The sequence below is a fragment of the Falco naumanni genome, chromosome 4, assembly GCF_017639655.2.
Source record: "Falco naumanni isolate bFalNau1 chromosome 4, bFalNau1.pat, whole genome shotgun sequence".
NCBI lineage: Eukaryota > Metazoa > Chordata > Aves > Falconiformes > Falconidae > Falco > Falco naumanni.
This window is the reverse complement of record NC_054057.1, coordinates 99517865-99545651: the sequence shown is the minus strand read 5'-3', so window position 1 is coordinate 99545651 and position 27787 is coordinate 99517865. Positions and strand designations below refer to the sequence as shown.

The 27787-nt window shown below is 66.8% G+C and overlaps 2 protein-coding genes across 2 annotated transcripts; both read left to right on the top strand.

Annotated features, from left to right (window-relative positions):
• Nucleotides 1-1549: 1549 nt before the first annotated feature.
• Nucleotides 1550-17036, top strand: LOC121087389 (laminin subunit beta-2-like). The gene is given in 37 exon segments (XM_040592346.1): nt 1550-1706; nt 3221-3270; nt 3814-3998; nt 4098-4221; nt 4340-4413; nt 4515-4703; nt 4780-4843; nt 4918-5123; nt 5206-5326; nt 5722-5910; nt 6026-6205; nt 6599-6711; nt 6844-6923; nt 7187-7343; nt 7531-7623; nt 7625-7684; nt 7792-7950; nt 8033-8154; nt 8473-8593; nt 9131-9317; nt 9910-10053; nt 10472-10703; nt 11371-11534; nt 11624-11848; nt 12279-12493; nt 12581-12677; nt 13226-13560; nt 13562-13605; nt 13690-13874; nt 13949-14178; nt 14301-14504; nt 15222-15366; nt 15452-15659; nt 15749-15890; nt 16175-16351; nt 16443-16599; nt 16777-17036. Coding segments are annotated over 36 exon segments (5493 nt in total). The 5' UTR covers nt 1550-1706; nt 3221-3239; the 3' UTR covers nt 16911-17036.
• A 247-nt stretch (nt 17037-17283) lies between these two features.
• LAMB2 (laminin subunit beta 2) lies at nt 17284-27468 on the top strand. Its single transcript, XM_040592347.1, has 33 exons — nt 17284-17388; nt 17487-17639; nt 17730-17865; nt 18047-18120; nt 18227-18415; nt 18493-18556; nt 19393-19595; nt 19683-19803; nt 20092-20280; nt 20366-20545; nt 20622-20734; nt 20862-20941; nt 21019-21154; nt 21295-21450; nt 21560-21687; nt 21770-21887; nt 22005-22197; nt 22267-22410; nt 22536-22767; nt 22838-23001; nt 23081-23305; nt 23866-24080; nt 24172-24268; nt 24338-24710; nt 24782-24966; nt 25043-25284; nt 25352-25555; nt 25647-25791; nt 26148-26355; nt 26439-26580; nt 26703-26879; nt 26954-27113; nt 27191-27468. The coding sequence occupies exons 1-33, from the start codon at nt 17284-17286 to the stop codon at nt 27325-27327; spliced, it is 5388 nt and encodes a 1795-aa protein (XP_040448281.1). The 3' UTR covers nt 27328-27468.
• The last annotated feature ends 319 nt before the right edge of the window (nt 27469-27787 follow it).

Below are 27787 nucleotides of genomic sequence, written 5' to 3'. Positions count from 1 at the left end.
GGGAAGGGAAGTGGTTAAGTGGTTTTCCTGCTCGCTAAGGAAGTTCAGGGAAGGCTTGGCCACCCGCTGAGTGCACTGAAGTTGGTCCAAGCGGGCTGGCCAGGCGTGAGAGGCAGCTCCGGGAGCTCGGGGGCTCTGCTGGGGCTGGCGGGGGGCCCTCCTCTGCTTCCCCGAAAGGCGTGAGCGCTGCCGCTTCCCACTGCTGTCCCTCTGAGCTGCTCAGTCTGCTGTGAAAGTGCTCTGATGGCTGCTGAAAGGGGCTGGTGGAGCTGAGGCCGTGTGTGCCCGAGAGAGCAGGGGATGTTCGGCGACTTTGAACGCTGACTGCGGCAGAGCTGCTGGCAGATCTCTGGCCGGTGGAGCTGCCCCTGACATGTCATCTCCGCGGACAGACACGGGCCACCCCTACGCGTTGGGCTATAGGGCAGCTGAGGGGCTTGCAGCTGAGTGTGGGAAGTCAGAGCAGCCTTCAGGGGAGCCAGGAGGTGCCTGGAGGGTGGGCTGGAACACCTCACTTGTCCCTCGGATCCCGCTGAGGATCCCTCCTTCATGCTTTTACGTTGCTTTTCAGGGCCAGGGATCCTGTCACAGTCACCTTTATCAGGCCACTTTGGATCTCCTCAGAGCAGAATAAGGTTTGCTTGGCAAGCTCCCTGTGATACAGACATGCTGGCCAGTGCTAATGGCTCTTTATCAGCTCATCTCCTGCCAGTCCTCCTAGCCAAGGAGGTGGTGGTGCCTAGCCACCACCCTGCACCGCTGGGCACAGCCCTGCCCTTTTTCGAGGTTTCCCAGTGCCTGTGGAGAGCACGGCCACAGGGAGCTGGCAGGGCTCTGCCCACAGCATCCCTTGCCCCACTGAGGTGCAGGAGCCCAGCCTGTGCTGTCAGGGTGTGCCTCGGGGCAGGAGTTTTGGCACCTTCATGGCCAGCAGCCGGGGGAGCCACTGCTTTGTCTGCCCGTGACCTTGCTCACTGGCGGCTGGCCGGAGTGCAGCCTTGGTGTTGGGAGCACGCAGCTCCTTTTCCTTCCTTCGGCCTTGGCTAATAAAAGGCACCATCCCTGCGTGACAGCAAGGTCTCTGTCGAGCCTGGCCCTGGTGCGTGGCCACGCTCCTTGCAGGGCTCCAGGGCTGCCGGCTCAGCCCCTGGCCCGGCCAGTCCCAAGGATCTCAGGCAGCACTGACTGGCATGAGGTGAGTGGGCTCTGGCTCAGGGCACCATGGTGCCAGCACGGGGCAGGGGGGAAGCGGGATCCATCTGGCATGGGTGCGGAGGTAGTGCCGCTGGCTGCCATGCCACACCAGAGCTCCCAGTACTGCTGCTGGAGACGTGCCCCGAGCAGGCACAGATGGGCCGGTGCGGCACGGGGCGAATCCTGGCCACGCAACCTGTCTTGCATGACTGGGCACATCCCGCGGGGATGCTGTGCTGGCCCCCGGCCAGCCTGGGCATGGGGCAGCACCGTGCCATGTGTGGGCCACTGCTGGCTTGTACCTGGCCTCCGCTCACCTTGGCTAACTCTGGGTGCGGGCAGGTCCCTCCCCTCGCCTGGCACGGCTGCTGGAGGAGGAGACAGGCGCTGGCTGCCCTCCTCCAGGAACAGCAGCTGAGCCCTGCCCGAGCCCAGCGGGCCGAGCTGGCCCACTCTGCAGCCCACCTGGGCCACCAGCCACCTGCCCGGCACCCTGGGCCCCTTGAGCACAGGTAGGAGCTGGCATGCTGGCGGGGAGCCCCGGGCACGGCACAGCCCTGGCGCAGCCCCAGCCCCAGGGCACTGGCTGGGTGCTGGCAGCGGGGCGGAGGCGGCACCCAAGGACGGTGCTGCGGGGTGCGTGGGGAGAGGCGGGCTGGGTCCCCCTGCCTGCAGCGTGCTTCCCGGGGCTGGCACATGTCGGACTTTGCCCGGGGAGCCGTGGTAGGGCTGGGTCGCTCGGGAGGGATGTGGCCGGCCAGCAGCATCGTGCCTGTACCTGGGTGAGCTCCCGCATCCTGGCCTTCGCATGGGGCATCCCCAGGTGGGGCGAAACCCGGTGCCTTGGCCCCCTGGTTTGCCGGAGCAGGGGGCACCCAGCCCACCCTGCAAGCGGCCGCCGGCGCGTTCCTGCCACGCCGTGCCGGGAGCCCGGGGAACGCGGCGCCGCTGCTCCCGGCCCGCCCGGCGCCCCTTTGTTCGGCGGGGCCCGCCGTGCCGCCGGGGCCGGGGCGTGCCCGGGCTGCCGACGCCTGGCCGGGCGGGCGGCGGGGGCCTCCAGGCAGAAGGAATCGGCAGTGACATTCCCGTAGCCTGGAGACCGCCGTCCCTTTCAGCGGGCAGCACATTTGAATAAGAATCGTGCACGGGGAAGGGGGGGGCCCTCGCCGCCGCCATCCCATCGCCTCCCCCGCCCCGGCTCAGTGCTGTGCTCCCGGCCCGGGGGGCAGCAGGTCTCCCGCCGCCCTCGCCCCTGGCCTTGGCCCCGCCGGACGCCGCAGGACGCCAGGTACCGGGGGGCGCGGGCTCGGGTACCCCCGCGCCAGCACGTGGCCCCGCACCGCCTCTCCCGCCGCCCTGGTGCGGCTTCGAGCGGGGCCGGGGCAGCGCTGCAGCCCCCCGCCGCCCCGACCCCCTGCCCCGGGCCGGCTCCCGGGCGGGGACAGGGAAGATGTGTTGGGGCAGCGCCGGGGCCAGGCTCTGATCCAGCGCCTGGGAGCGGGCGGTACCGGGAGGGAGCGAACACAAAAGGCAGCTCCAGCCTAAAGTTAATAGCGGGACCCCGGCCAGCGGCAGGGACGCCCTTGCCCAGCCGGCTCCCGCACTCCTGGCTCCCCTCCCAGGCTGGCCCTGGCCCAGCCCTTGGGACCCCCCGGGGACACCAGTGACACTCCAAGGGATGGATCCACCCCAAGCAGGGCAGGATGGGGCGCAGCACAGCTCGTGTGGGTTCCGGGGGTGCGGGGCACAGCCATGCCCCTCGGGGCTGCGCAGGGCTGGGCACGGCCGTGGGGTGGGCGCTGGGTGCCACCCCAGCGGATGTTGGGACTAAACTGTCCCACCCGACCCTGCTTCCCGGTGCTGTCCCCAGGTGCACTGCCATGCTGGAACTGGGTGGGTGCACCCTGGGGTGCATGGCCATGCCAGAGCCAGGAGAGGCCAGGCCCCGGCTGCCCTGTGCCATGCTGTACCCTGTGCCATGCCGTACCCTGTGCCCTGCTGCAGTGCCGTCTCCATGTCCCCCCAGGCAGAGCCCTCGGCTGCCCATGGACCTCCTGGTACTCGCTCTCCTGCTGGGTAAGCACTGGCCTCGGCGGGGCTCCGCGCACGCACGGTGGTGCACCCTGCACACCCGCGATGCCAGGGGGCTGTGGTGGCCCTGGCACCCCCGCCGGGGCAGCGGAGGTGGTAGCAATGGCGATGCTCCCTGGCTGGAGGCAGTGAGGGCCTGATGACCACAAATCCCAGCGGGGAATCCGGGCTGCGCTGAGCTCTGGCGGGATTAGTGAGCGCCTGACCTGGCTCCTGACTCCCCCCGGCACCGCTCGGTGCCCCGGGGCTGCCTGGTCCCCCAGGAGCACAGGCAGCCCAGCCCCCCACTCACCCCTGCCGCCCGCCCGGCCCCGCTCCCTGCCCCCCGGTCACGAGGCCCCGGCGCTGCTGCCAGCACCTTTCCGGATCACGGAGCTTCGTGCTGCATCAGTGGGTCGGGACACGGGGATGGGGCGGGATGGGACAGCTGGGGGTGGGGTGGGTGATGGGCAGGCATCTGGGCGGTGCGTGTGGGGTGCATGGCGTGCCTGGGGGCCCTGGCACAGCCCCCAGCCCATGTCCTCACAGTCTCTGCAGCGGGGGTGCCAGCAGCAGGGGCCTGGCAGGAGCCCGACTTGAGTCACGGCTGTGCCCGCGGCAGCTGTTACCCGGCCACTGGGAACCTCCTGGTGGGGCGAGCCCCCTGCCTGAGTGCCACCTCCACCTGTGGGCTGGATGGGCCCCAGGAGTACTGCATCGTCAGCCACCTCCAGGTGAGCCCACCTGGCACAGCTCTGGCACAGGCCTGGCACAGCTGGGCACTGCTGCAGCCTCCAGCTGCCCGTCCCTGACGGTGTCACCCCCTGGCACAGGACTCAGAGAAATGCTTCACCTGTGACTCGCGGGACCCATCCCTGCCTGAGAGCCACCGCATCGAGAATGTCATCTACCTGACTGGCCCCAACGATCAGCGGACCTGGTGGCAGTCGGAGAATGGTGAGGTCATGGCAGCAGCGGGGCTGCCCCCATGTGTGCGTGCCTTGGTGCTGCACGGCCATGGGAATGGGGTGGGGGTCTTCCCTGGCCTCCACCATCACCTCTCTGTCCCTCTCAGGCGTGGAGCACGTCAGCATCCGCCTGGACCTGGAGGGAGAGTTCCACTTCACCCACCTCATCATGAAGTTTAAGGTGGGTCCTGCCCCATGGGTGCCTGGGATGGGGTGGGATGGGATGGGATGGATCTGCAGGGGCTGTGGGGCTGGCCCCCGTCCCAGCTGGGTGTCCTGCAGACCTTCCGCCCTGCGGCCATGCTGGTGGAGCGCTCGGCCGACTTCGGACGCAGCTGGAAGGTCTATCGCTACTTCGCCTACAACTGCTCCAAGATCTTCCCCAGCATCCCTGACCAGCCCTCAGGGCTGGTGGACGAGGTGCTGTGTGACCAGCGCTACTCCGAGATCGAGCCCTCCAGCCATGGGGAGGTGCGTGGGGCCGGGAGGTGCAGAGAGGAGCCGGGGGGCTGGGGGGTCTCGGATCACCAACCCTTCCTCCTCCCAGGTCATCTTCAAGGTGCTGGACCCCTCCATCCCCGTGGCAGATCCCTACAGCCCAGACATCCAGGGTGCGTAGCCAGGGGTGCTGGGGCTGCGGGGCTGGCAGGCTGCAGGGTGGGTGCTGACCGTGCTGCTCCCCCAGACCTGCTGCGTGTCACCAACCTGCGAGTGAACCTCACCAAGCTGCACACGCTGGGGGACAACCTGCTGGACACGCGGCGGGAAGTGCTGCACAAGTACTACTATGCTGTGGATGAGCTGGTGCTGCGCGGGAGCTGCTTCTGTCACGGCCACGCTGCTCACTGTGCCCCGGCACCTGGTGCCCCAGCGTCCTCTGTCCCTGGCATGGTGAGGTGCACTCAGCCACCAGTCCGGCACAGTGCCCTGTGGGACCTGGCAGCCATGCTGAAGTGGGTGCTCTCCCCCACAGGTCCACGGGCGCTGCGTCTGCGAGCACCACACGCAGGGGCTCAACTGTGAGCGCTGCCAGGACTTCTACCAGGACCTGCCCTGGCGCCCGGCCAAGGGCTCCAGCACCAACGCCTGCCGCCGTCAGTGCCCTGCGCTGGCACTGGCACCATGCTGTGCCTGGGGGCTTGGGGTCCCGTGGGCCGGGTTGGGGGAATGGGGATCCTGCATGTGGTGCTTGGGGATTTTGGGGTCCTGCATGTTGTGAGTGGAGGGTTCAGCATCCTGGGGGCCATGGCTTGGGGCTGGGGCTTGAGGGTTCCACGTGCCATGCTTTGGGGTTGGGGAGGATCAGGGTGCTACAGGCTGAGGTTTGCAGGGGTTGGGGTGCATCCTGCTGGGATGTGGGGCTGCGGTGTCTGCAGGCTGGGGCTTGAGGGGTGGGGATCGAGGAGCTGCATCCCTGGGTTTGGGGTGGGGGTGCTGCCAGGCAGGGGTTTGGGGTGCAGCATGCTGTGCCACGGTGCTGTCCCTTCAGGGTGTGACTGCAACGAGCACTCACAGCAGTGCCACTTCGACATGGCCGTCTTCCTGGCCACGGGGAACACCAGTGGGGCTGTGTGCGATGGCTGCCAGCACAACACCATGGGCCGCCGCTGCCACCTCTGCAAGCCTTTCTACTACCGGCACCCCCGCTCCGACATCCGCTCCCCCACCGCCTGTGCCCGTGAGTGCTGAGCCCCATGGCTCGCCCTGGCCCCATGGCTTCCAGTGCCACCCGCACTGGCCCCACAGCTCCCAGTGCTGGCAGCTGCAGCTCCCTGTGGTGTCTCTCTTGGCAGCATGCGACTGCGACCCAGCGGGCTCGCTGGACGGAGGTGCCTGCGATGGGCACACGGATGTGGCGCTGGGCATGATTGCGGGGCAGTGCCGCTGCAAGGAGAATGTGGCCGGTCCCCGCTGTGACCGCTGCCGGCACGGTGCCTATGGCCTCAGCCACAGCGACCCACAGGGCTGCCAGCGTGAGCTGAGACCCAGGGATGGGCACAGGAGGATGTGGGGTGGAGGGATGGGGGTGGAGGGATGATGGAGGGGTGGAGATGAAGGTATGGAGATAGAGGGATATGGGATGGAGGGATGAGGATGGAGGGTTGTGGTGTGGAGGGATGGGGATGGAGGGATGATGGAGGGATGGAGATAGAGGGATATGGGATGGGGGGATGGAGATGGAGGGTCGTGGGATGGAGGGATGTGGAATGGAGGGGTGGGGTTGGAGGAATGGGGACAGAGAGATGGGGGGTGGAGGGTTGTGGGATGGAAGGAAACAGGATGGGGAGGGAGGGCCATGATACCCATGGGCTGCAGTCCCATGTGGCAGCCCCTCACATGTGGGGGTGCGTGCACATGGGGGGCAGCATGCAGATGTGACCCTCGGGGCACGGTGGCGGGCAGCTCCCCCTGCGACCCCATCAGCGGGGACTGCTACTGCAAACGCTTCGTGGCTGGGCGCTCCTGCAGCCAGTGCGTGGTGAGTGCCCCAGTCTGCCCCACAACCTGCCCCACACCATGCTCTGTGGCCCTGACTCTCCGCAGCCCCATGGCAATCCCCAGGGCTGGGCTGGCCCCACACCTGCCCCACATCCCCTTGCTCTCACTGCAGCCTGAGTTCTGGGGCCTGAGCTATGACGTGGGGGGCTGCCGGCCCTGCGCCTGTGACTTCGGGGGAGCCTACAGCAACCGGTGGGGCCCAGAACAGTGCTCGGTGGGGCACAGAGATGGTGGGGGGGAGTGGGGACAGGGCTGGGGGTCAAGCATGGGCGGAGGGAGGGATGGGGACATCGGTGGAGGGATGGGTACAGGGCTGGGGAAGGATAGAGTGTGCTGGGATGGAGGGAGGGATCTCCATCCCCAGAGGCGGAGAGATGGGAACAGGGTTGGAAAGAGGGATGGGTGAGGACACAGCCAGACAAGGACAGATGGAGGGACAGGATGGTCACCCCTAGGTGCTCCATGGAGGATGGGGCTTGTCCCTGCCGTCCCCACCTCATGGGGCGGCAGTGCGACCAGGTACAGCCTGGCTTCTTCTGCGCCCCCCTGGATTACTACACCTACGAGGCTGAGCGGGCCACTGGCCACAGCCACAACCACCCCCAGCTCCCGGTGAGTCTCCTGGGGGGACTCCCTGTGCCCCCAGCCTGGGCTTCTACATGGCTGTCATCACGCACCATGTTCCATGCATAGCTGTCACCTCATCCTACATTTGGCTGTCACCATGCCCTGTGCATGGCTGTCCCAAGCATGGCTGTCCCCGTGCATGGCCACCCGTCCCCTGACCCCAGCCCCACAGGGTGCCATCCGGGCGGAGGTGCCCCAGGACTGCCTGGAGTATGACACTGGGGAGCCGGGGGGGCGGAAGGGACGCCTGCGGCACCAGCGCAGCCCCCCCCCGCATCCCCCAGCCCCGCACCCCTTCGCGCCGCAGCCGCCAGCAGCCCCCCAAGGTGAGCCGGGGTGGGTGCCATGGGGCATGGTGGGGCACCGCGGGCTGGGGGCGGCTGGGGGCAGTGCCGGGGGAGCCGGGGCCAAGCTGTGCCGGTGCCCTGCCCAGCCGGATGTGGAGGAGGTGGTGCGGGATGGCACCAGGCGCATGGTGACATGGACGGGCTCGGGGTTTGCCCGGGTGCGGGACGGGGCTGGCCTGACCTTCCGCGTGGACAACGTGCCCTACCCCATGGACTACGAGCTGCTGCTGCGCTACGAGCCCGAGGTGAGCGCTGCGGCGGCCTTGGCTATGGCCACAGCGTGTACAGAGTGGCATGTCCCTGATGCCACCTCGCCTGTCGCCACAGTCAGCTGAGGACTGGGAGGCCATGGTCAGCGTCAGCTCCCGGGTGCTGCCCACCAGCCCTCGCTGTGGGAACCTGCTGCCCTCTGAGCAGATGTACCGCGAGAGCCTGCCCCACAGCCAGAGGTGGGGATGGGGTGGGGTGGGATGGGATGGGTTGGGATGGGGTGGAATAAGGGTGGCATGAGGATGGGAATGACATGGGCATGAGGATGGGGATGGGGTGAAGAAGGGGACAATGATTGGGACAGGACAGGGACAAGGGCAGACCTGCCACTCTCCCAGAACTGAGGAATGGGGATGGAGTGGAAACAGGGACAGTCCTACCACACAGGTGAGGGATGGGGACAGGGACAACGAAGGTTGCCGAGTGCCGCTGCTGCTGTTCCCTGGCTGTCCCCATGGCCTTGCTGTGCCCATACTGTGATTCCTGCCTCTGCACAGGTACGTGCTGCTCTCCCAGCCCTTCTGCTTTGAGCCCAGCACCCCCTATGAGGTGACCATGCGGCTTCAACGAGCTGGTGTCACACAGCGTCACCCCAGCGCCTTCATCCTCATCGACTCGGTGAGGGGGGGTCCCACTGCGCCCTGCGCCTGGGGCTTGGCAGGACTGAGGTGATGGGCAGGGACGGGGACCATGAGCTGTGGTGGGCAGTGACCCCTGTCTGGGGCTGCACTTGTGGTGGGGATGGCGATGGCGATGGGAATAGGAACAGGATGGGATGAGGATGGGGTTAGGATGGGGACGTGGCGTAAGTGAGAAAAGGGATGAGGACGTTGATGGGGAAGGGGATATCGATGGGTTTGGGGATTTGATGGAGTTGGGGTTGGCCTTAGGGATGTCGGTGGAGACGGGGATAAGGAAGCCTGTGGGGATGGCAGTTTGGGTGGGAGTATCCATGGGGCTGGGAATGCTGATGAGACTGGGGATGTCAGTGATGCTGGGGCTGTTGACGAGGCTGGGGCAGTTGAGCCCCTAGCAGGGTCGGGGCTGCCCTGGGGCACTCGGGTCTGGCCTGGGAGCAGGGGCCAGGCCCCACGGCAAGGGGTGGCTGTGCCCCCCCAGCCCCATCTCCTCTCCCCTTCCCACTGCCTGGCACAGTTGGTGCTCCTGCCGCGGGTGTTGGAGTTGCCGGGCTTCCATGGGGCGGAAGCGGCGGCGCGCCGGGAGGAGCTGGAGCGGTACCGGTGCCTGGAGGCATTTCGCATGGCCCCCCCACCCCCCCTGGCCCAGGCCTGCGCGCGCCTGGTCTGCAGTGTCTCGGCCCTGCTGCATGGCGGGGCGCTGCGTGAGTGGGGCCACCGTGGGCAGGGCACCCTGCTGGGCTCAGGGGACGTGACTGGGGCAGCGGGCGAGGGTGCAGTCCTGCCTGGGGCAGGGGGTCAGGATGGGGCTGTGCCTATGGCAGGGTGGGCAGGGGTACCCGGGACAGTGGGTCAGGATGGGGCCATGCCCGTGGCAGGGTGGGCAGGGGTACCCGGTGCAGTGGGTCAGGATGGGGCCATGCCCGGCAGGGTGGGCAGGGGTACCCGGGACAGTGGGTCAGGATGGGGCCATGCCCGTGGCAGGGTGGGCAGGGGTACCCGGGACAGTGGGTCAGGATGGGGCCATGCCCGTGGCAGGGTGGGCAGGGGTACCCGGGACAGTGGGTCAGGATGGGGCCATGCCCGTGGCAGGGTGGGCAGGGGTACCCGGGACAGTGGGTCGAGATGAAGCTGTGATTGTTGCAGCGCCCGTTTCAGGAGTGCGCAGGGGTACCCGGTGCAGTGGGTCAGGATGAGGCCATGCCCATGGTGGGGTCGGGCAGGGGAGTGGTGCCAGGGTGCGGGCAGTGTGTGGGCAGGGCAGCCCTGGCCCCACGCTTGCCCTGCTGCCCACAGCCTGCCAGTGCGACCCGCAGGGCTCCCGCAGCAGTGAGTGCCAGGTGCAGGGAGGGCAGTGCGAGTGCAAGCCCCACGTCCTCGGTCGCCGCTGCAACCGCTGCGCCCCAGGCAGCTATGGCTTCGGGCCCCTGGGCTGCAGCCGTGAGTATGGGGTCTGTGCCTGCCAGGCGCCCCTGTCCCTCCTGTCTGTCTGTCCGTCCAGCCACTGGAGCCCTGTTCGCTGCCTGTCTGTCTGTTCATCTGCCCGTGCGTGTGTCCATCTCAGCTCTGCTGTCCTGCAGCCTGTGGGTTGGGTCTGGGTTCCTGCTCTGTCCGCCTGTATTCCCATCCATCCATGCGTCTGATCCCCATGTTCCTGCCTGGTGTGGGCACTGCCCTGCCTTGCATTTACCCATCTGTCCATGTGCCCTTCTGTCTGCCCACCTGTGTGTCCCTGTGAGCCTTCCTGAGCCAAAGCCCGTGGGTTGGGCACACCCTGGGTGCTGGCCTTTATCTTTCTGCCTGTCCATCCCTGTCTCCCTGCACCCATGTCCCTGCCCTGAGCCATGCTGTCCTGCAGCCTGTGCCTGCTCCCCGGAGGGTTCGGTGTCACAGCTGTGTGATGCGGTGAGTGGCCAGTGCCGGTGCCAGCCCGGCGCCGTGGGCCGGCAGTGTGACCAGTGCCAACCTGGCCACTGGGGCTTCCCCGCCTGCCGGCCCTGCCAGTGCAACGGGCACGCTGAGGAGTGTGACCCCCAGACAGGCAGCTGCCTGCGCTGCCGCGACCACACTGCTGGCCGGCACTGCGAGAGGTGAGCCTGCTCGGGGGTGAGGGGATGGGACAGCATGGCATGGCATGGCGTGGGATGGGAAGGGATGGATACAGCTGGATGGGATAGGATGGGATAGGATGGGATATGATGGTGTGGGATATGATGGTGCGGGATATAATGGATGTGATGGATGAGATGAGATGGGATGGGATGGAAACGATAGGATGGGATCTGACGGGATGGTGGGATGGGATGAGTTAGGATGGTGGGATGGTATATGATGGGATGACATTGGATGGGATAATGGGATGGGATCTGATGAGATGGATGAGATGGGATATATGGCATGGCATGGATGAGATGGGATGGTGGGATGTGATATGATGAGATGGGATGGGATGGTGGGATGGAATATGATGGGGTGACACTGGATGGGATAATGGGATGGGATCTGATGAGATGGATGAGATGGGATATATGGCATGGCATGGATGAGATGGGATGGTGGGATGTGATATGATGAGATGGGATGGGATGGTGGGATGGGATATGATGGGGTGACACTGGATGGGATAATGGGATGGGATATGATGAGATGGGTGAAATGAGATGGGATATCACGGCATGGCATGGATGAGACGGGATGGTGGGATGGGAAATGATGGGTGGGATGGACCCCTGGGGCACTCACCTCTTGTCTTTGCAGGTGCCTGGATGGTTACTATGGGGACCCAGTGCTGGGCTCAGGGCAGCAGTGCCGGCCCTGCCCCTGCCCTGGCTACCCTGGCACGCGGCACTACCACGGCAGTGCCTGCCATGCCGATGAGGAAGCCCACCACATTGTCTGCCTCTGTGCACCCGGATACGCTGGTGAGGGGCAGAGTGGGCGCTGCGCTGTGAGGACCCCCCGGCACCTGGGTTGCAGGACCCCAGCGCCTACAGCCCCCACCTCCCCACAGGGCCCCGCTGCGATCGCTGCTCCCCTGGCTACTTTGGGGCACCAGAGACAGAGGAGGGAGTGTGCCGGCCCTGCCAGTGCAACAATAACATTGACGCCAGCGACCCAGGGGCCTGCGACCCCCGCACGGGGCAATGCCTGCGCTGCCTGTACCACACCGCTGGGCCCCGCTGCACCCACTGCCAGCCCGGCTACTATGGCAGTGCCCTGCAGCGCAGCTGCCGGCGTGAGCAGGGCAGGGTGCTGTGCCAGGGTTGGGGCTGTGTGAGGATTTGGGCATGGGGGGGCTGTGGCGATGCAAGGGCTCGGGGTGGGGGTGAGGCTTGGGGTGGCGTTGGGGTGGGGGCAGATTGGGCTTGAAGGGGGGTTGGGTTGGGTGCGTTTTGGGGGTGTCTGGGGGTTTGGGGCTGGGTGATGCCAGGGCCAGGTGAGGTTGGGGGGGTTTGGAGGGGGTTTGGGGCTGTGCCCAGAGTCAGTGCTGGGCAGGGGACAGGCACTGGGGTTGGAGGGGGGGGAGTGCTTGGATTGGGGGGTTGGGGCTGTGTGTTGGTTTGGGGCCACCAGGGGATTTGGGGTGCTGGGGCCAGGTCCCAGGGGGCTGTTGCCTGGGCAGGGGGTACAGGCTGAGCCCCACGTGGCCACCCACCCATCCGCAGGCTGTAGCTGCGACCCACGGGGAACCCTGGCCTCACACTGCACCACCGGCACCTGCGCCTGCGACCGCAGCACGGGTGCCTGCGCCTGCCGGCCCAACGTGGTGGGCAAGAGCTGTGACCGCTGCGCACCCCACTTCTGGAGCCTGGGAGGGCCAGAGGGCTGCGAGCCCTGTGGCTGCCACCCCGTGCATGCCCTGCACTCCGCCTGCGATGTGGTGAGCCCTCCCAGCACCCTGGCATGGCTCCAGTGCCCTCCTGGTGCCTGGTGAGCTGCCCGGCTGAGCACACCACTCTTACTGCAGGTGACGGGACAGTGCCAGTGCCGGCCCGGCTTTGGGGGCCGAGTCTGCTCCCAGTGCCAGGAGCATCACTGGGGAGACCCTGAGCAGGAGTGCCGAGGTGGGGACACATCCCAGGGACCTGGAAGGCAGGGGCTCTGGGGTCATAGGGTGGGAGGGGACACTGCATGCTTGGTGGGACTGTAGGAACATGGGAGACCCTGGGGACTTGGTGGGACCCTGGGGACATTGGTGGGAGACTGAACATGGGGGCTCTGGGGAGACAGTGGGATACTGGGGAGACAGTAGAGTGGGACAGAGGGGCTCAGGAGATCCTGGGACACAGTGGGACCCTTCAGACATGGGGGACCCTGGAAGTGTAGTGAGATGCTATATGACATGTAGTGGGAGAGATGGTGGCACCCAAGGGATATGGGGGACCTTGGAGACACAGTGGGATGCTGGGGACATGGTAGACCCTGGGGACATGGTGAGTGTCTGGGGACACTGAGTACACGGTGGGACTGTGGGGACATAGGAGACCTTGGGGACATGGTGAGACTCTGGAAACACAGGGGGATATGGTGGGATGCTGGGGACACACGGTAGCAGTCTGGGGACATGGGGATCCCTCGGGAGCCTGGGACATGCTACCACCTGTCTCTGCAGCGTGTGACTGTGATCCGCTGGGAGCTGAGAGCCCGCAGTGCGAGCAGGCCAGCGGGCAGTGCCAGTGCCGGCCAGGCTTCGGGGGGCTGCGCTGTGACCGCTGCCAGCGGGGCTACCAGGAGGCCTTCCCCCAGTGCTCGCCCTGTCACCCCTGCTTTGGGCGCTGGGACCCAGCTCTGGGCAGCCTGCAGGATGGGCTGCGGCGTGTTGGGGTGCAGGCACGGGCGCTGCGGGAGGGGGGGTCTGCGCCCCTGCTCAGCCCCCGCCGCCTGCGGGCACTGGAGGAGGCCCTGGGGCGTGTGGAGCGGCTGCTGGGTGAGGGGGGCAACCCTGGTGGCCCCCCTCCTTGACGGACTGCCCAGGCAGCTGGATGGCACCAGGCAAGTGTACACGGTGGGCTGGGGCAGGGGTGTACCTCTCTTTTGTCACCCAAAAAGGCTTGAGAACCCTCTTCTCCCACAAAGGATGGAGCTGGATGACTTCTGGAAGCAGCTCCAAGAGCTGGAACAACATCTAGATCAGCTGGCACAGGCAGATGTGCAGCACCATGACAAGCTAGCTGGGCTCAGCCATGAGCTGAGGGGTCTCAACCGAACCACTTCCCACCTCCAAATCCTCCTTGGCACCGTAGCGGCAGCTGGATTTGGTGGTAAGAGCATCTGGCGAGGTCTGGGGGGTTTGATGGCAACCATCCTGGCCAGACCCTGACGCTGGCACCTGCAGATTCTTACCGCAGCATCCTGGCATCGGTGGAGGACTCAAGGCGGGCAGAGGCGGTGGCCAACAGCACAGCTGGCAAGCTGAATGGGGCACAGGTGACACGGCGAGTGGCTGAGCAGCTGCTGCGGCAGCGGGGCGATGCTTTCCGCCGTGGCACAGCTGCAGCACGAAAATCCTTGCGGGAGGTGCAGAAACGAGTGATGGGACTCAGCGTTGCCAGAATCAATGGGAAGGTGAGAGCAAGACTGGTGGGAGGCAAATAGGCACATGGGGCAAGATCCCCAAGGTGGAGCAGCATGAGGCTCTCCCCCCATGCAGTCATGAGCTTCCATCTATACCATTGGCATCACTGCAGATTTGTGGGGTGCCTGGGGACCGGAGCTGTGAGCAAGCGCCTTGTGGAGGAGCCCTGTGCCAGGACAGTGCGGGGACACGGCGTTGCGGTGGCACAGGGTGTATGGGGGCACTGCCCGTCTCAGCTCGAGCCCTGAGCAGCGCCCATAACACCTCACAGCAGCTGGAGGTGGCATTGGGACAGCTGGGTGTTGTGGCACAGAAGGTAGTGGTGGTGGCTCCATAGCACTTTTTGGGGTCTCCTTGTGTCCCCTTTGCATGGCCCACTTTTGCCCTTTTCACGCCCCTTTGCATGTCCCCTTGAATATCCCACTTGTGCCCTTTCCTTGGTCCCAAGTGTGTCCCCTCTGTATGTCCCTCTTGTGCCCTTTCACAGATGTCTCTTGTGCCATTTGTGACTCCTCGTGCCACTGCCGCACACCCCTTTTGAGTCCCCTTGCACACCCCTCCCATGCCCCCTTGTACCCTGCTGCACGCTGGTGTGTGTCCCCTGGTGTGTCCCCGCGCCCCTTTGCACACCCTGTTACTTTTTACAAGGGCATGTAGCAAGAGTAGGGCAAGGGGAAATGGTCTTAAACTGGAAGAGGGTAGATTTAGATCAGGTATTAGGAAGAAAATCTACTGTGAGGGTGGTGAGACACGGGAACAGGTCACCCAGAGCAGCTGTGGGTGCCCCGTCCCTGGCAGTGTTCAAGGCCGGGCTGGATGGGGCTTTCAGCAACCTGGTCTGGTGGAAGGTGTCCCTGCTCACGGCAGGGGGGTTGGAACCAGGTGATCTTCGAGGTCCCTTCCAACCCAGACCGTCCTATGATTACACCCCCTTGCATGTCCCCATCTTGTCCCCATGCATATCCCTTGCCCACCCTCCTGTGCCCCCTCCCCGGGGACACCCTGTCCCCCTGCTCAGCCCCATGTTCCCCAGACGCAGGAGGTGCAGGAGCTGGCACGGGGGGCGCGGAGCCGGGCAGAGGAGGCGCTGGGGCGGTCGCAGGCCGCCCGCAGCCGTGCGGAGAAGGCGACAGCCCAGCTGCGGGACTTCATCCGCCGAATCAAGGCCTTCCTGGCAGGTAGCGCTGACACACGGTGGGCACCTGGGCACGGTGGGGCTCAGCGTGCCCACCCTGAGCCCACCCCGCTCCTGTGTCCCTGCAGAGGAGGGAGCGGACCCAGGCAGCATTGAGCTGGTGGCTCGGCAGGTGCTGAATATCTCCCTGCCCAGCAGCCCCAGCCGGATCCAGGAGCTGCTGCGGGAGATGCGTGAGAGCATTGGCCAGCTGGAGGGGGTGGACATGGTGCTCAACAGCACGGCACAGGGGCTAGCTGTGGCACAGGGGCTGCTGGTGCAGGGACGGGATGCCAGGCAAGTGGTGGGGGATATGTCGGGGTGACAGGGGTTGGGGGTCTGTCCCCCAGCACTGGCAGGGGCTGGAGCTGCCTGTGCTGCCACAGGGAGCGAGCGGAGGGTGTGAGGGATGAGCTGGCAGGGACACAGCGGGCGTTGGAGATGGCACGGGCACAGGTGACAGCAGCAGGGAGCGCGCTGCGGAGCACCAGGGACACCATCCGGGCAGCTGAGAGCAGAGTCAAGGAGGTGAGGGGCACTTGTGGCTACTGGCACGCCAGGGCTGGGGGAGTGAGGGCAAGGCCACCAGCATGGCTGGGGAGTGGGAATTGTGCTTTGGGCATGCTGGGGATGACGGGGTTGGTGCCATGGAGAGCAAGGCTGATGCCATGGGCACACCAAGGGTAGTGAGGCTGGTGCCAGGGGGATGTGGATGGTGTGGGGTGGGTGCCATGGGTTTGCCAAGGCGGGACTGGCACCATGGGCACAGCAGTTGCGGTGCCTGCCGGCAGCCAGTGCCTGTACTTGCCCAGACGGAGCGCAGGCTACAGGTGCTGGAGGGGAAGGAGTCACGGGCACAGCGGCGGCTGCGGGAGCTGGCGCAGCGCATTGCTGCGCTGCAGGAGCAGAGCCGGAATGCCCGCCGCAAGGCACAGCAAGCCAAGGACGGGGCACAGCGTGCCACAGCCACCTCAGGGACACTGAGCCAGGTGAGCTCCAGCCCTGCTCGGCTGCAATGTGGCAGCAAGGGGGGGTGGGGTGCCAGGGGGGCTCAGCCTCGCCATGCCCTTGTGCTGCCAGGACCTGGTGCAGGTGACGCAGCGCTATGTGGTGCTGAAAGGCCGGGTGAGCGGACTGGCCGGGGTATCTGGTGGGGCCCTGCGGCGTGTGACGCAGCTGACGGCGGAGGCCCAGGACCTCCTGGACAAGGCCAGCAGCAGCAAGAGGAAGCTGGAAGGTGAGGGGGCAGCATGTGGCGGGGGCATTCCCCACCATCCTGACCCCGCTCAGTGCCCATCTCCCCCTGTGTGCCTCCGCTTGTCCCCCTGGGCATGTCCCGCCTGGTGCCCCAAGGGTGACGCGGGGAGGTGACATGGCAGGGGTCTGTGCCCTGAGCGTGCCCCCTGTCCCGCAGAGCTGGAGCTGCACTTCGGGGCCAACGAGCGAGTGATGGCGGCGAAGGCGACGCGACTGCAGGCGTTGGAGCAGCGCGTCTGGGGGCTGCTGGAGGAGATCCGGGAGAGAGCCAACGCTTACGCCACCTGCTAGGGACAGGCGACGGGGCCGGGGACCGGTCCTGCCCCACAGCCGCCCGGCCGCCGCAGCCCGGGGGTCCCATCTCTTCCGCGGGCGCCTGTAGCGCGGCCGCGCCTTCCAATAAAGCCCTGAACCGCGGCTGCCAGTGTCCGGTGCCTGCCTGCCCGCCGCCCGCGTCCGGTGCCCGCCGGCCGCGCTCCCCGCTCCGGCCGGGATCCGCCCCGCGCTTTCCGCACAGCCCCGAGCGCTGCGCCCGCCGCCCAGCGCGGAGGGGGGCGGGAGGGACCGGGACGGGGACGGGACCCGGCGGGGCGGGACTGGACGGGACGGGACCGCCGGGCACCTGCCGAGCGCTCCCTTTGCGCCCCCTCTGCGCGCCCCCGCCATGCGGAGCCCCGGCGCCCTCCTGCTGCTGCCGCTCCTGGCCGGTGAGTGTGCGCCCCCCGCAGCGGGGCCCGGGTCCGGCCCGGCCCCGCCGCCCTGTTTCCGGGTGGCCGCGGAAGGGGCCCCGGGCGGCGGCGGGGGGGGTCCCGGGTGTGCCCCCCCCCGCGCCCTCAGCCGTCCGCTGCCCCGCAGGGCTTGGGGGAGCCCCGGCCCCCGACCCCCCCCCAGGGCTGCGCCCGCGGCAGCTGCTACCCGGCCACCGGGGACCTGCTGGTGGGGCGAGCCCCCCGCCTGAGCGCCACCTCCACCTGCGGGCTGCGCCGGCCCCAGCCCTACTGCATCGTCAGCCACCTCCAGGTGAGCGGGACGGGGACCGAGGGCACCGGGTGGGGCTGAGTGGGACAGGATGGGGATGGGGACACGCACCACTGAGCCTCCTGCTCGCAGGAGGAGAAGAAGTGCTTCGTCTGCGACTCGAGGCGGCCCTACGATGCCCGTGCCAACACAAACAGCCATCGCATCGAGAATGTGGTCACCACTTTCGCCCCCCGCCCCAAGAAAGCCTGGTGGCAGTCGGAGAATGGTGAGCGGCAGGCGGGGGCGGCAGGGCGTCCCGGGGGGCTCTTCTTCCCTTCCTCCCACGCTGAGGAAGTGTGACTCAGCCAGCGGCCGCAGCCGCGCCCCTGGCCTGTGGCCGGGTTGGGGGGACGAGCCCCAGGGACCCACAGGTGGATGATCCCCAAAGTCACATGTGCTGTCCCCAGGCGTGGAGCACGTCAGCATCCAGCTGGACCTGGAGGCCGAGTTCCACTTCACCCACCTCATCATGACCTTCAAGGTGGGTCCCAGCATGTGGGTACCCAGGACAGGACAGGAGGGGATGGGATGGGATGGACCTGCGGGGGCTGTGGGGCTGGCCCCCGTCCCAGCTGGGTGTCCCGCAGACCTTCCGCCCTGCGGCCATGCTGGTGGAGCGCTCAGCCGACTTCGGACGCAGCTGGAAGGTCTATCGCTACTTTGCCTACGACTGTGCTGCTGCCTTCCCCCACGTCCCCCGCGGACCCCCACGCCGTATTGACGACGTTGTCTGCGAGTCCCGCTACTCTGACATTGAGCCCTCCACTGAGGGCGAGGTGAGGCCCTGGCAGTGCCCCAGGAGGTTCGGGGGACTCCCCGCTGCTCTCCCCTCACTGCCCTACTGTCCCCACAGGTGATCTACCGGGTGCTGGACCCCGCCATCCCCATCCGAGACCCCTACAGCCCTGCCATCCAGAGTGAGTTGCCTGCCCTGGGCTCCTGCCTGGCTGCTCTATTTTGAGCGCAGCTATTTTGGCTGCTCTCTCCCAGCTCTGAGCCCCACAGCAGGGTCAGGGCCAGAAGCAGCCTGGGGGGGCTTGGGGCCCCCCTGCACCCTGCCCTATGCAAGCGGCTTCAGGTTGAGAGGAGGGGAATGGCTGTGCTGGAGCCAAGCCCAGTGCTGAGCAGTAGCTGTGGTGCAGGCTGGGGTCACTGGTGATGGGCAGAGGAGCCAGGCCAGACGCAGGACACAGTGGGTTAATCACCCAGGGCTAAATTTAGGCCGGGAGCAGGAGGGGAGGAATCTGCAGGGCTGGGCTGCTGGGAAGCTGCAGTCCCCGGGGAGCCATCCAGTTGTGCTGGGGCCCCCGGGCTGTGCCCATTATGCAGAGCCCCCAGCAGTGAGTGCCCCACCACCCAGAAAGGTGCTTTTGCCCAGGACTCTTGTTCTGCTCTGGTGGGGTCCCAGCCCTCATCTGCTGGGGGACCTGGAGAGCCCTGGCCCAGTGCACAGCCTGACCATACACAACCACATGCACGGGAGCTGAAGCGCCGCAGCTATGTACAGCCCAGCCTGGCCCTGTGCAACCAGGTGCATGTGAGCCAAACCACACACAGCTCTGTGCCAACAAGCTGTGCCATAGAAAGCCACACACAGCCCAGCCCGATGGTGTGCAGCTCTGCGTGGACACCCCATGCCACCCACAGCCCCCTGTGGCCACGCACAGCCCACCCCAGTCATGCCCAGCAGAGCCGAGCCGTGCATGGACAAGCCCGGACACCCCGTGCCAATGCCGGTCTCTCTCCACCCCAGACCTCCTGCGCGTCACCAACCTGCGAGTGAACCTCACCAAGCTGCACACGCTGGGGGACAACCTGCTGGACACCCGGCGGGAGATCCGGGAGAAGTACTACTACGCACTCTATGAGCTGGTGCTGCGTGGAAATTGCTTCTGCTACGGGCACGCATCTGAGTGCGCCCCACTCAGCGGGGCCCCCGCCACCGCCGATGGCATGGTAGGGCAAGCAGGCCCTGCGTGCCCTTCTGGAGTCAGGTAGCTGTGTTGCCTGGTTCTGCAGCCCCTCACCATGGCATCCTGGCAGGTGCACGGGCGCTGCGTCTGCAAGCACCACACGCAGGGGCTGAACTGCGAGCGATGCGAGGACTTCTACCAGGACCTGCCCTGGCGCCCGGCCAAGGGCTCCAGCACCAACGCCTGCCGCCGTGAGTAGCTGTGCCCGCACTGGCTCCTGGCTCGGAGACCCCGGTGCCGGGGCTGGCAGTCTGCGCCATGCCAGGGGTTTTGGGGTACTGCATGCTGGGGTGAGGTGGGTGGCATCCTGCAGACCTGCTGTGGGGATGTTGCAGGCTGGAAGTTTGGAGAGGTTTGGGATTGGGGGCTGCATACTGGGGTAGGGGGAGTCAGGGCTGGGGAGGTTTGGCACTGGGGGTGCTGCCTGGCGGGCAGGGGATTGGGGTGCAGCATGCTGTGCCACGGTGCTGTTCCCACAGGCTGCGACTGCAACGAGCACTCGCGGCGGTGCCACTTCGACATGGCCGTTTTCCTGGCCACGGGGAACACCAGTGGGGCCGTGTGCGATGGCTGCCAGCACAACACCATGGGCCGCCGCTGCCACCTCTGCAAGCCGTTCTACTACAAGGACCCCAGCAAGGACCTGCGGGACCCTGCGGTGTGCCGAGGTCGGTGCCAGGGGGTGAGCGGCACCGGACAGGCTGTGTGGGGTGGGCTGTGGGGTCAGGGTGCTGATCCTGCCTGTGCCCCCAGCCTGTGACTGCGACCCTGAGGGCTCTCTAGAGGGTGGGCTGTGCGACGGCGCTGACGACCCGGCCCGTGGGCTGATTGCGGGGCAGTGCCGCTGCAAGGAGCACGTGGCTGGTCCCCGCTGCGACCGCTGCAAACCCGGCTTCTTCGGCCTCAGTGCTGCCAACCCGCAGGGCTGCCAGCGTAGGTACCGGGGCGGCACCAGCCGGGGTTGGGTATGTGGCTTGACCCTGCCAGACGCCACTGGCTCTCCATGCAGGGTGCCAGTGTGACCCCCGTGGTACAGTGGCCGAAGGCAGCCAGTGTGACCCTGTCAGTGGCGAGTGCTTCTGCAAGCGGCTGGTGACCGGGCGCAACTGCAACCAGTGCCTGGTGAGTGGGGCTGTGCTGAGGGCTGTGCACAGTGCTCAGGGCCATGCGTGGTGCTCAGGGGCCAAGCACAGTGTTTGGGACAATGGCACCACAGCCAGGTGCTCCCTGACGCCCTTGCCCTCTGCAGCCTGAGCACTGGGGGCTGAGCCATGACATCCCAGGCTGCCGACCCTGCAACTGTGATGTGGGAGGTGCCCGCGACAACCTGTGAGTCTTCATGGGGATGCAGGGGCCAAGGGGCATCCCTGCTGGCATCAGGGGTGATGGTGCCGCTGGGGTACCAGGTGCGCCGTGGAGACGGGACAGTGCCGGTGCCACAGCCATGTGGTGGGACGACAGTGCAACCAGGTGGAGCCTGGTTTCTACCACATCAATCTGGACCATTACACTTACGAGTCTGAGGATGCTCAGCTGCATCAGGTAAGGGACAAAGGTGTCCCTGGGGGGGACATCAAGCAGAGCAGGGCAGTGGGCGACTCTTTGCATGGTCCCTAACCCAGCACGCACCACTCTGCCCTGCTGCCGGCTAAGGCAATTTTTGTGGTCCCATCTCACACCAGGGCTCGGTGGTGGAGCGTGAGCCCCCCACGGACCATCCAGCTTCATGGACGGGGACAGGCTTTGCCCGCATGCTGGAAGGCGGCTGGGTGGAGTTTCATGTGAACAACGTGCCTTTCTCCACTGAGTATGATGTGATCATCCGGTATGAGCCCCAGGTGAGCATTAGATGGTGAAGCTGGCGGTGGGATGTATCGCCAGACTGGGGGATGGTAGCGGGGAGTGCAGGACAGAGCATTTTTGGTACAGCCTGTTCTCTGCTGGTAGCACCCAGAGCCCTGGCAGGAGGTGAGGCTGAGGGTGCTGCGCCCCAGCCCTGTCTCCGCTAGCAGCCCTTGTGGAAACACCATCCCAGCTGATGACCAGCTCTCCACCAGCCTCCCCTCTGGTGCCAGGTGAGTGCCTTGCCAGGACTGGGCTGTGCTGGGGCTCATGGGAGGCACCCACCTGCCCATGCTCTGCTTTGCTCCTGCCCAGGTATGTGGTACTTCCCCAGCCTGTCTGCCTGGAGCGGGGTGTCTCCTACACCCTCCGCCTGGAGCTGGGCTGTGCCAATGCTCAGCAGGATCCCACCACCAGTGTGCTCATTGATTCGGTGAGAGGTGGTGGGGCAGCGCCATGGGGGATTGCAACCCTTTGGTGGAGCAGGATGCAGCCACAGGGGACACAGGGAGAGACGGGCATGACATCCCACTGGCTTTTTTTCCCCCAGCTGGTGCTCATGCCCCGTTACTCCTCACTGGAGATGTTCATCGCGGGTGACCCCAGCTCCATGGAGCGCCAGGAGACCTTCAAGCGGTACCGCTGCGCCCAGCCCTTCTACACCGCAGGGCCCTCGCCTGTGGCCGAGCCCTGCTCCAGCCTCCTGCACAGCCTCTCAGCCATCCTGCATGATGGGGCACTGCGTGAGTATGGCCCCACACCCTGTCCTGCGCCCCATGGCAGCTGGTGCTCACCCTGCTCTCTGCCCGCAGCCTGCCTCTGCGACCCCCAGGGCTCACTCAGCGCCGAGTGCCAGCCACAGGGCGGGCAGTGCCAATGCAAACCCAATGTCATGGGACGGCGCTGCCACCGCTGCTTCCCAGGAACCTTTGGCTTCGGGCCCGGTGGGTGCCGAGGTGAGTGCTGCGAGGCTGTGCCGGCCCAGCCCGGAGAGGAGCCCAGGCACCCCAGGGCTGGGGACACCAGGGAGGGATGCTCTCTGCGGCCTGGGGGCAGACAGTGTGGGTGCCATGCCTTCCAGCGTGCCAGTGCAGCAGCGAGGGGTCAGTGAGCACTGTCTGCGACAGCACCACGGGGCAGTGCTCCTGCCGTGAAGGTGCCCATGGCCCACGCTGCGACCGCTGCCAGCCCGGCCACTGGGGCTTCCCCACCTGCCGGCCCTGCCAGTGCAACGGGCACGCCGAGGACTGCGACCCCTGGACAGGCAGCTGCCTGCGCTGCCGCGACCACACAGACGGCGAGAGGTGCCAGAGGTAAATGTGTGTGCCCGGAGAAGGCAGGGTGCTGCCAGCCACCCTGGCCCCAGCTCACTGCCTCCCGCAGGTGCGCAGCCGGGCACTTTGGGAACCCAGCGCTGGGCTCTGGGCAGCACTGCCGGCCCTGCCCCTGCCCTGAGGGGCCTGGCAGCCCCCGCCAGTTCGCCACCTCCTGCTACCAGGACAGCCGCTCCCGGCAGGTTGTCTGCCACTGCAGCCCTGGCTACACAGGTGGGTGCCCACCTCAGCACGGTCAGTGCCCTCAGGGGTTCCCCATCCCCGGGCACTGCCCAGCACTCTGTGCCTGCAGGTCCCCGCTGTGACGAGTGTGCCCCTGGGTACTACGGGGACCCACTGCAGCCTGGTGGGCGCTGCCTGCCCTGCCAGTGCCACGATAACATCGACATGACGGACCCGGAAGCATGCGACCGGCACACAGGACGCTGCCTGCGCTGCCTCTACAATACAGCGGGGCCTCACTGCGCCGAGTGCCAGCCTGGCTACTATGGGGATGCTACACGGCACAGCTGCAGGCGTGAGTACCCGTGGCCATGCCAAGACAGACTAGGCTCCAGAGCCCAGCATGGCCCTGGGGACCAAGATGCCCATGGCTGCCCTTGCTCGTGCCCAGTGCTGTGGGGTCCTCTGGGCTGTCTCCTCTGCCCAGTCCTGGTACTGCAGCCCCATCCTTGTCTCCATGCCCAGCTTGTCCCATCCCATCTACATCCTCATCTCATGCCCATTACTGTCCCCATTGCCATCCGCCATTGCAGTCCCCACTGCCACTCTGACTCTGTCCCCATCCCATCCTTATCCCATCTGTATCTTGACCCTGTCCCATCTCCATCCTATTGCCATCAGCTCTTCCCTTCCCACGTCCAAATGATCCCCACCCCTGTCCAATCTGTCTCCCTCCTGCCTCCACCCTTAACCACTGCCATCCACACCCTATCCCTGCCTGTGTCTCCGTACCATCTGCACCCCCATCCCCTCTCCATTCCAGTCTCATCCCCATCCTGTCCCTTTCCTCATCCTGTCCCCATCCCCTCTCAATCTCCCTGTCCCTGTCCCTGCTCAGTGCCCATCTGGTTCCAGGTTGCTCCTGCAATGCGTTGGGCACTGATGCCAGCACTTGTGGGCCCCAGCAGTGCCAGTGTGATAGGCGCAGTGGGCAGTGCTATTGCCTACCCCATGTGGAGGGCCAGAGCTGTGATCGCTGCAGCCCCAACTTCTGGAACCTGGGCAGTGGGCAGGGCTGCCAGCCCTGCGCCTGTCACCCCCAGCATGCCCTGACACCTGCCTGCAACCAGGTGAGATGGAACAGGGACAGGGGATGGTGGGTGGGATGGGGCTGGGGGCATGCTGCAGCAGCGCCGGCCTCGCCCGTGCTGTGGCTTTCAGTTCACAGGGCAGTGCTCGTGCCGGCCGGGCTTTGGGGGCCGGACCTGCGCCAACTGCCAGGAGCACCACTGGGGTGACCCACAGCACCAGTGCCGAGGTGAGAGCCACTGCTGGTGGGGGGGGCCATGGCAGGCCCCACGGTGCTTTGACACTGCTTTTCCCACAGCCTGTGACTGCGATCCCCATGGCATCATCACTGCCCAGTGCCACCGTGGCAGTGGCCACTGTGAATGCCGACCTGGCATCTCTGGAGTCCGCTGTGACCAGTGTGCCCGGGGCTTTGCCGGTGCCTTTCCTGCCTGCCAGCCCTGTCACCCTTGCTTTGGGGACTGGGACCGGGTGGTGCAGGACCTGGCTGCCCGCACCCGGGCACTGGCACAGCGGGCCAGCCTCCTGCAGCACACTGGGGCTGCCAGTGCCTTCGGGGGCACCTTCCGACGGCTGGAGGAGAGCCTGGCCACTGTACGTGATGTGGTGGCCACCCGCAATGCCACCGCTGCTGCCGCCGCCCACCTGACACATGCCACGGAGGGGCTGCGGTGAGCACCCGATGCAGGGCATGGCTCCCGGGGTGTCCCCGGGGGTGGGTTGTCACCCCCTTCCCTTGCAGGCGGCAGATCGAAGAGGCGACGGAGAGGTTGACGCGGCTGGAGGGGGAGCTGACGGCCACCCAGGATGCCAACTTCAATGCCAGTCACATGCTGAGCGTGGTGGATCGGGGTGCTCGTGCCCTCAACCACAGCCTGCAGGACCTGGAGCAGCGGCTGCATGCCCTCAAAACCTCCAATTTCCTCGGTGAGCCATGCCACCGAGTCGGGCCGGGGTGGTGGGGCCATGGCCGGGGATTTGACAGGGCCCCTGCCACCCCCAGGCGCCTACGACAGCATCCGCCAGTCCCACTGGGAGTCGCGGGAGGCCGAGCGCTGGGCAGACGCCTCCAGCCGTGCTGTGCCCAGCCCTGTTAGCATCTCAGCAGCCACCCGGCGCCGTGCTGAGCAGCTCCTGGCCAGCCACCGGGATGACTTCAATCGCCAAAATGCAGCCAGTCGGCGGGCGCTGATGGACTTGGCAGCGAGGGCACAGGCACTGAGCCTGCACCCACTCAATGAGAAGGTGGGACATACAGAGGGAACCGGGGGGACAGTGCCCAGAGCTGGCCCGAGCCTGTGCTGCCTTGCAGGTCTGTGGTGCGACGGGCGACGTACCCTGTGCCGAGAGCCCCTGCGGGGGAGCCGGGTGTCGGGACGAGGATGGGGGACGGCGCTGTGGGGGTCTGAGCTGCGGCGGGGCCGCGTCCACAGCTGACAGTGCTCTGGACCGGGCACGCCATGCCCAGGAGGAGCTGCGGCGGGCTGCCGGTGACGTGGCCCAGCTCTCCCACAAGGTGCGTGGCACCGGGCACTGGTGGGAGCAGGTGGCACAGCCGTGCCCCCCAGCCCTTGGGGTTGGTGCTGAGGGTCTCTGTCCCTGCTCAGGTAGCTGAGGCCAAGGGGAAGGCAGATGAGGCCCGGCTGCGGGCACAAGCGGCTCTGGACAAGGCGAACGAAACCAGGGCCCTTGTGGAGAGCTCCAACAAGGAGCTGCGGGAGCTCATCAGCCACATCAAGGCCTTCCTGAGCCGTGAGTGCTGGCGTGCTGGGGGGCTGGCCGCCCCTGCCCAGCCCTGTGTGGCTCTGCACCTGCACCACACTGCACTGACACTGCACCGCACCACACTGCATGGTCCCCGCACTGCATGTGGGCTGTACCACCCCGGCATGGCATGGCACCGCACCACATCACACAGCTCCTGCCCCATGCTGTGTTGCATGGTCCCTGCCCTGCCCCAAACGTCCTGTGCCTCCCAGTCACCCCCTTTCCCTCTTGCCCTGCCCCACACTCCCTCCCCGTGGTTCTGCCCTCTGCTGCCCCTCGTTCCGCCTGTCCCCTCTGCCCCAGGGTGCTGCAGGGGACACACTGACAGCTCCCACCCGCAGAGGAGGGGGCTGACCCCGAGAGCATCGAGGTGGTAGCCAGCCGGGTGCTGGAGCTGTCACTCCCCGCGGCGCCGTCCCAAATCCACCGCCTGGCCGAGGAGATCAAGACACGGGTGCGCAGCCTGGCCAGCGTGGACACCATCCTGGAGCAGACAGCTGGTGACGTGCGCCAGGCTGGGCAGCTGCTGCAGGATGCCCAGCGGGCCAGGTGAGCCTGGGGATGTGGTAGCACAGCCCTCCCGGGGACCCCTGGCTCCAGCTGGTGCTGAGGCAGTGCCTCCCTGGCCGCAGGTCACGGGCAGAGGGTGTGCGGGGCACAGCTGAGGCGGTGCGGCAGGCGTTGGAGGAGGCACGGCAAGCCCAGGGTATGGCCGAGCAGGCACTGCACCATGCTGCTGGTGACATCCAGCACAGTGAGAGAGCTCTTGGCATGGTAAGGGCTCGGTCCCCATGCCCTCAGCCCCATGGGGGTGGGCAGGGCCCTGTCCCCACCGTGGGGGCACCCTGACCGTGGCTGCCCCCCCCCCCCCCCCCCCCCCTACTGCTTCTCCCCAGATGCAGGTGCAGACAGCGAGCGCAGAGCAGCGGCTGGCAGGTGCCATGGGACAGATCGGGATCCTGGATGGGCAGACGGATGCCCTGAAGGTGAAACGTGCCAACAACAGCCTAGCAGCCACACGTGCCCAGGAGGTGGCTGGCACCGCGCGGGACCGAGCTGGAGAGGCTAAGCAGGTGGGTGAGCAGGGGTTCTGGGGGACCATGGGGGTCTCCCAGGGGTCCCCCTGACTGGCCCCGCTGCCCAGCAGGTGCTGGAGGGGCCGTTGCGGGACCGGTACCGGACAGCACAGGAGCTGGTGCAGCACCGGGCACAGGGTGCACAGCAGGCAGGCAGCCGGGCACAGCAGCTGCGGGATGAGGCTGCCGGGCTGCTGCAGGATGCCCAGGGCAAGCTGCAGCGGCTGCGAGGTGAGGCCAGGGCAGGGGGTCCAGGGGGTCGGGGTGGCAGGTGTCCAGGCTGACCCATGTTCTCCCTGTCCCCGCAGCGCTGGAGGAGGCATATGAGCGGAATGAGCGGGTGCTGGATGCCAAGGCGGCCCAGCTGGGCGGGCTGGAGGCCAGGATGAGGGAGGTGCTGGCCACCATCAACCAGCAGGTCCAGATCTACAACACCTGCCAGTGACCCCCCCCCGCCCCGAGGGGTCCGGACCACCCCCACCCCGAGCCCCCAGCCTCTCCCACCCAGCCTCCACCTGCCCCTGGAGCCGTGGGCAGGACGGGGGCTGTGGGGCACCCCCCTGCGTGAATAAAGTTACAGAGCAAGACTGCTGCACCTCTCCCCCATACCATGGGCCCCCGCGGCCACCCGGGTGGCCCCACGGTGGCCTCCCAGAGCCCCAGGGGTGGGAGCTGCCTGCTGCCTGCCCCTGCCAGCCCCTCCTGGATGTAGGGCACTGCAGGGCTGGGAGTCACCGGTGGGGCTGGGGGACAGTCGGTGGGGCCAAGGGCCGGCGGTGGGGCCAATGGCCGGCGGTGGGACGCTGCAGGGGACGGACAGTGTGACCAGTAAGGCGGCCAGGGGACGCGGGGCCCGGCCGCTGCAGGCCGGCGCCAGGCGGCCCCGCCCGGCCCGTTGCCATGGG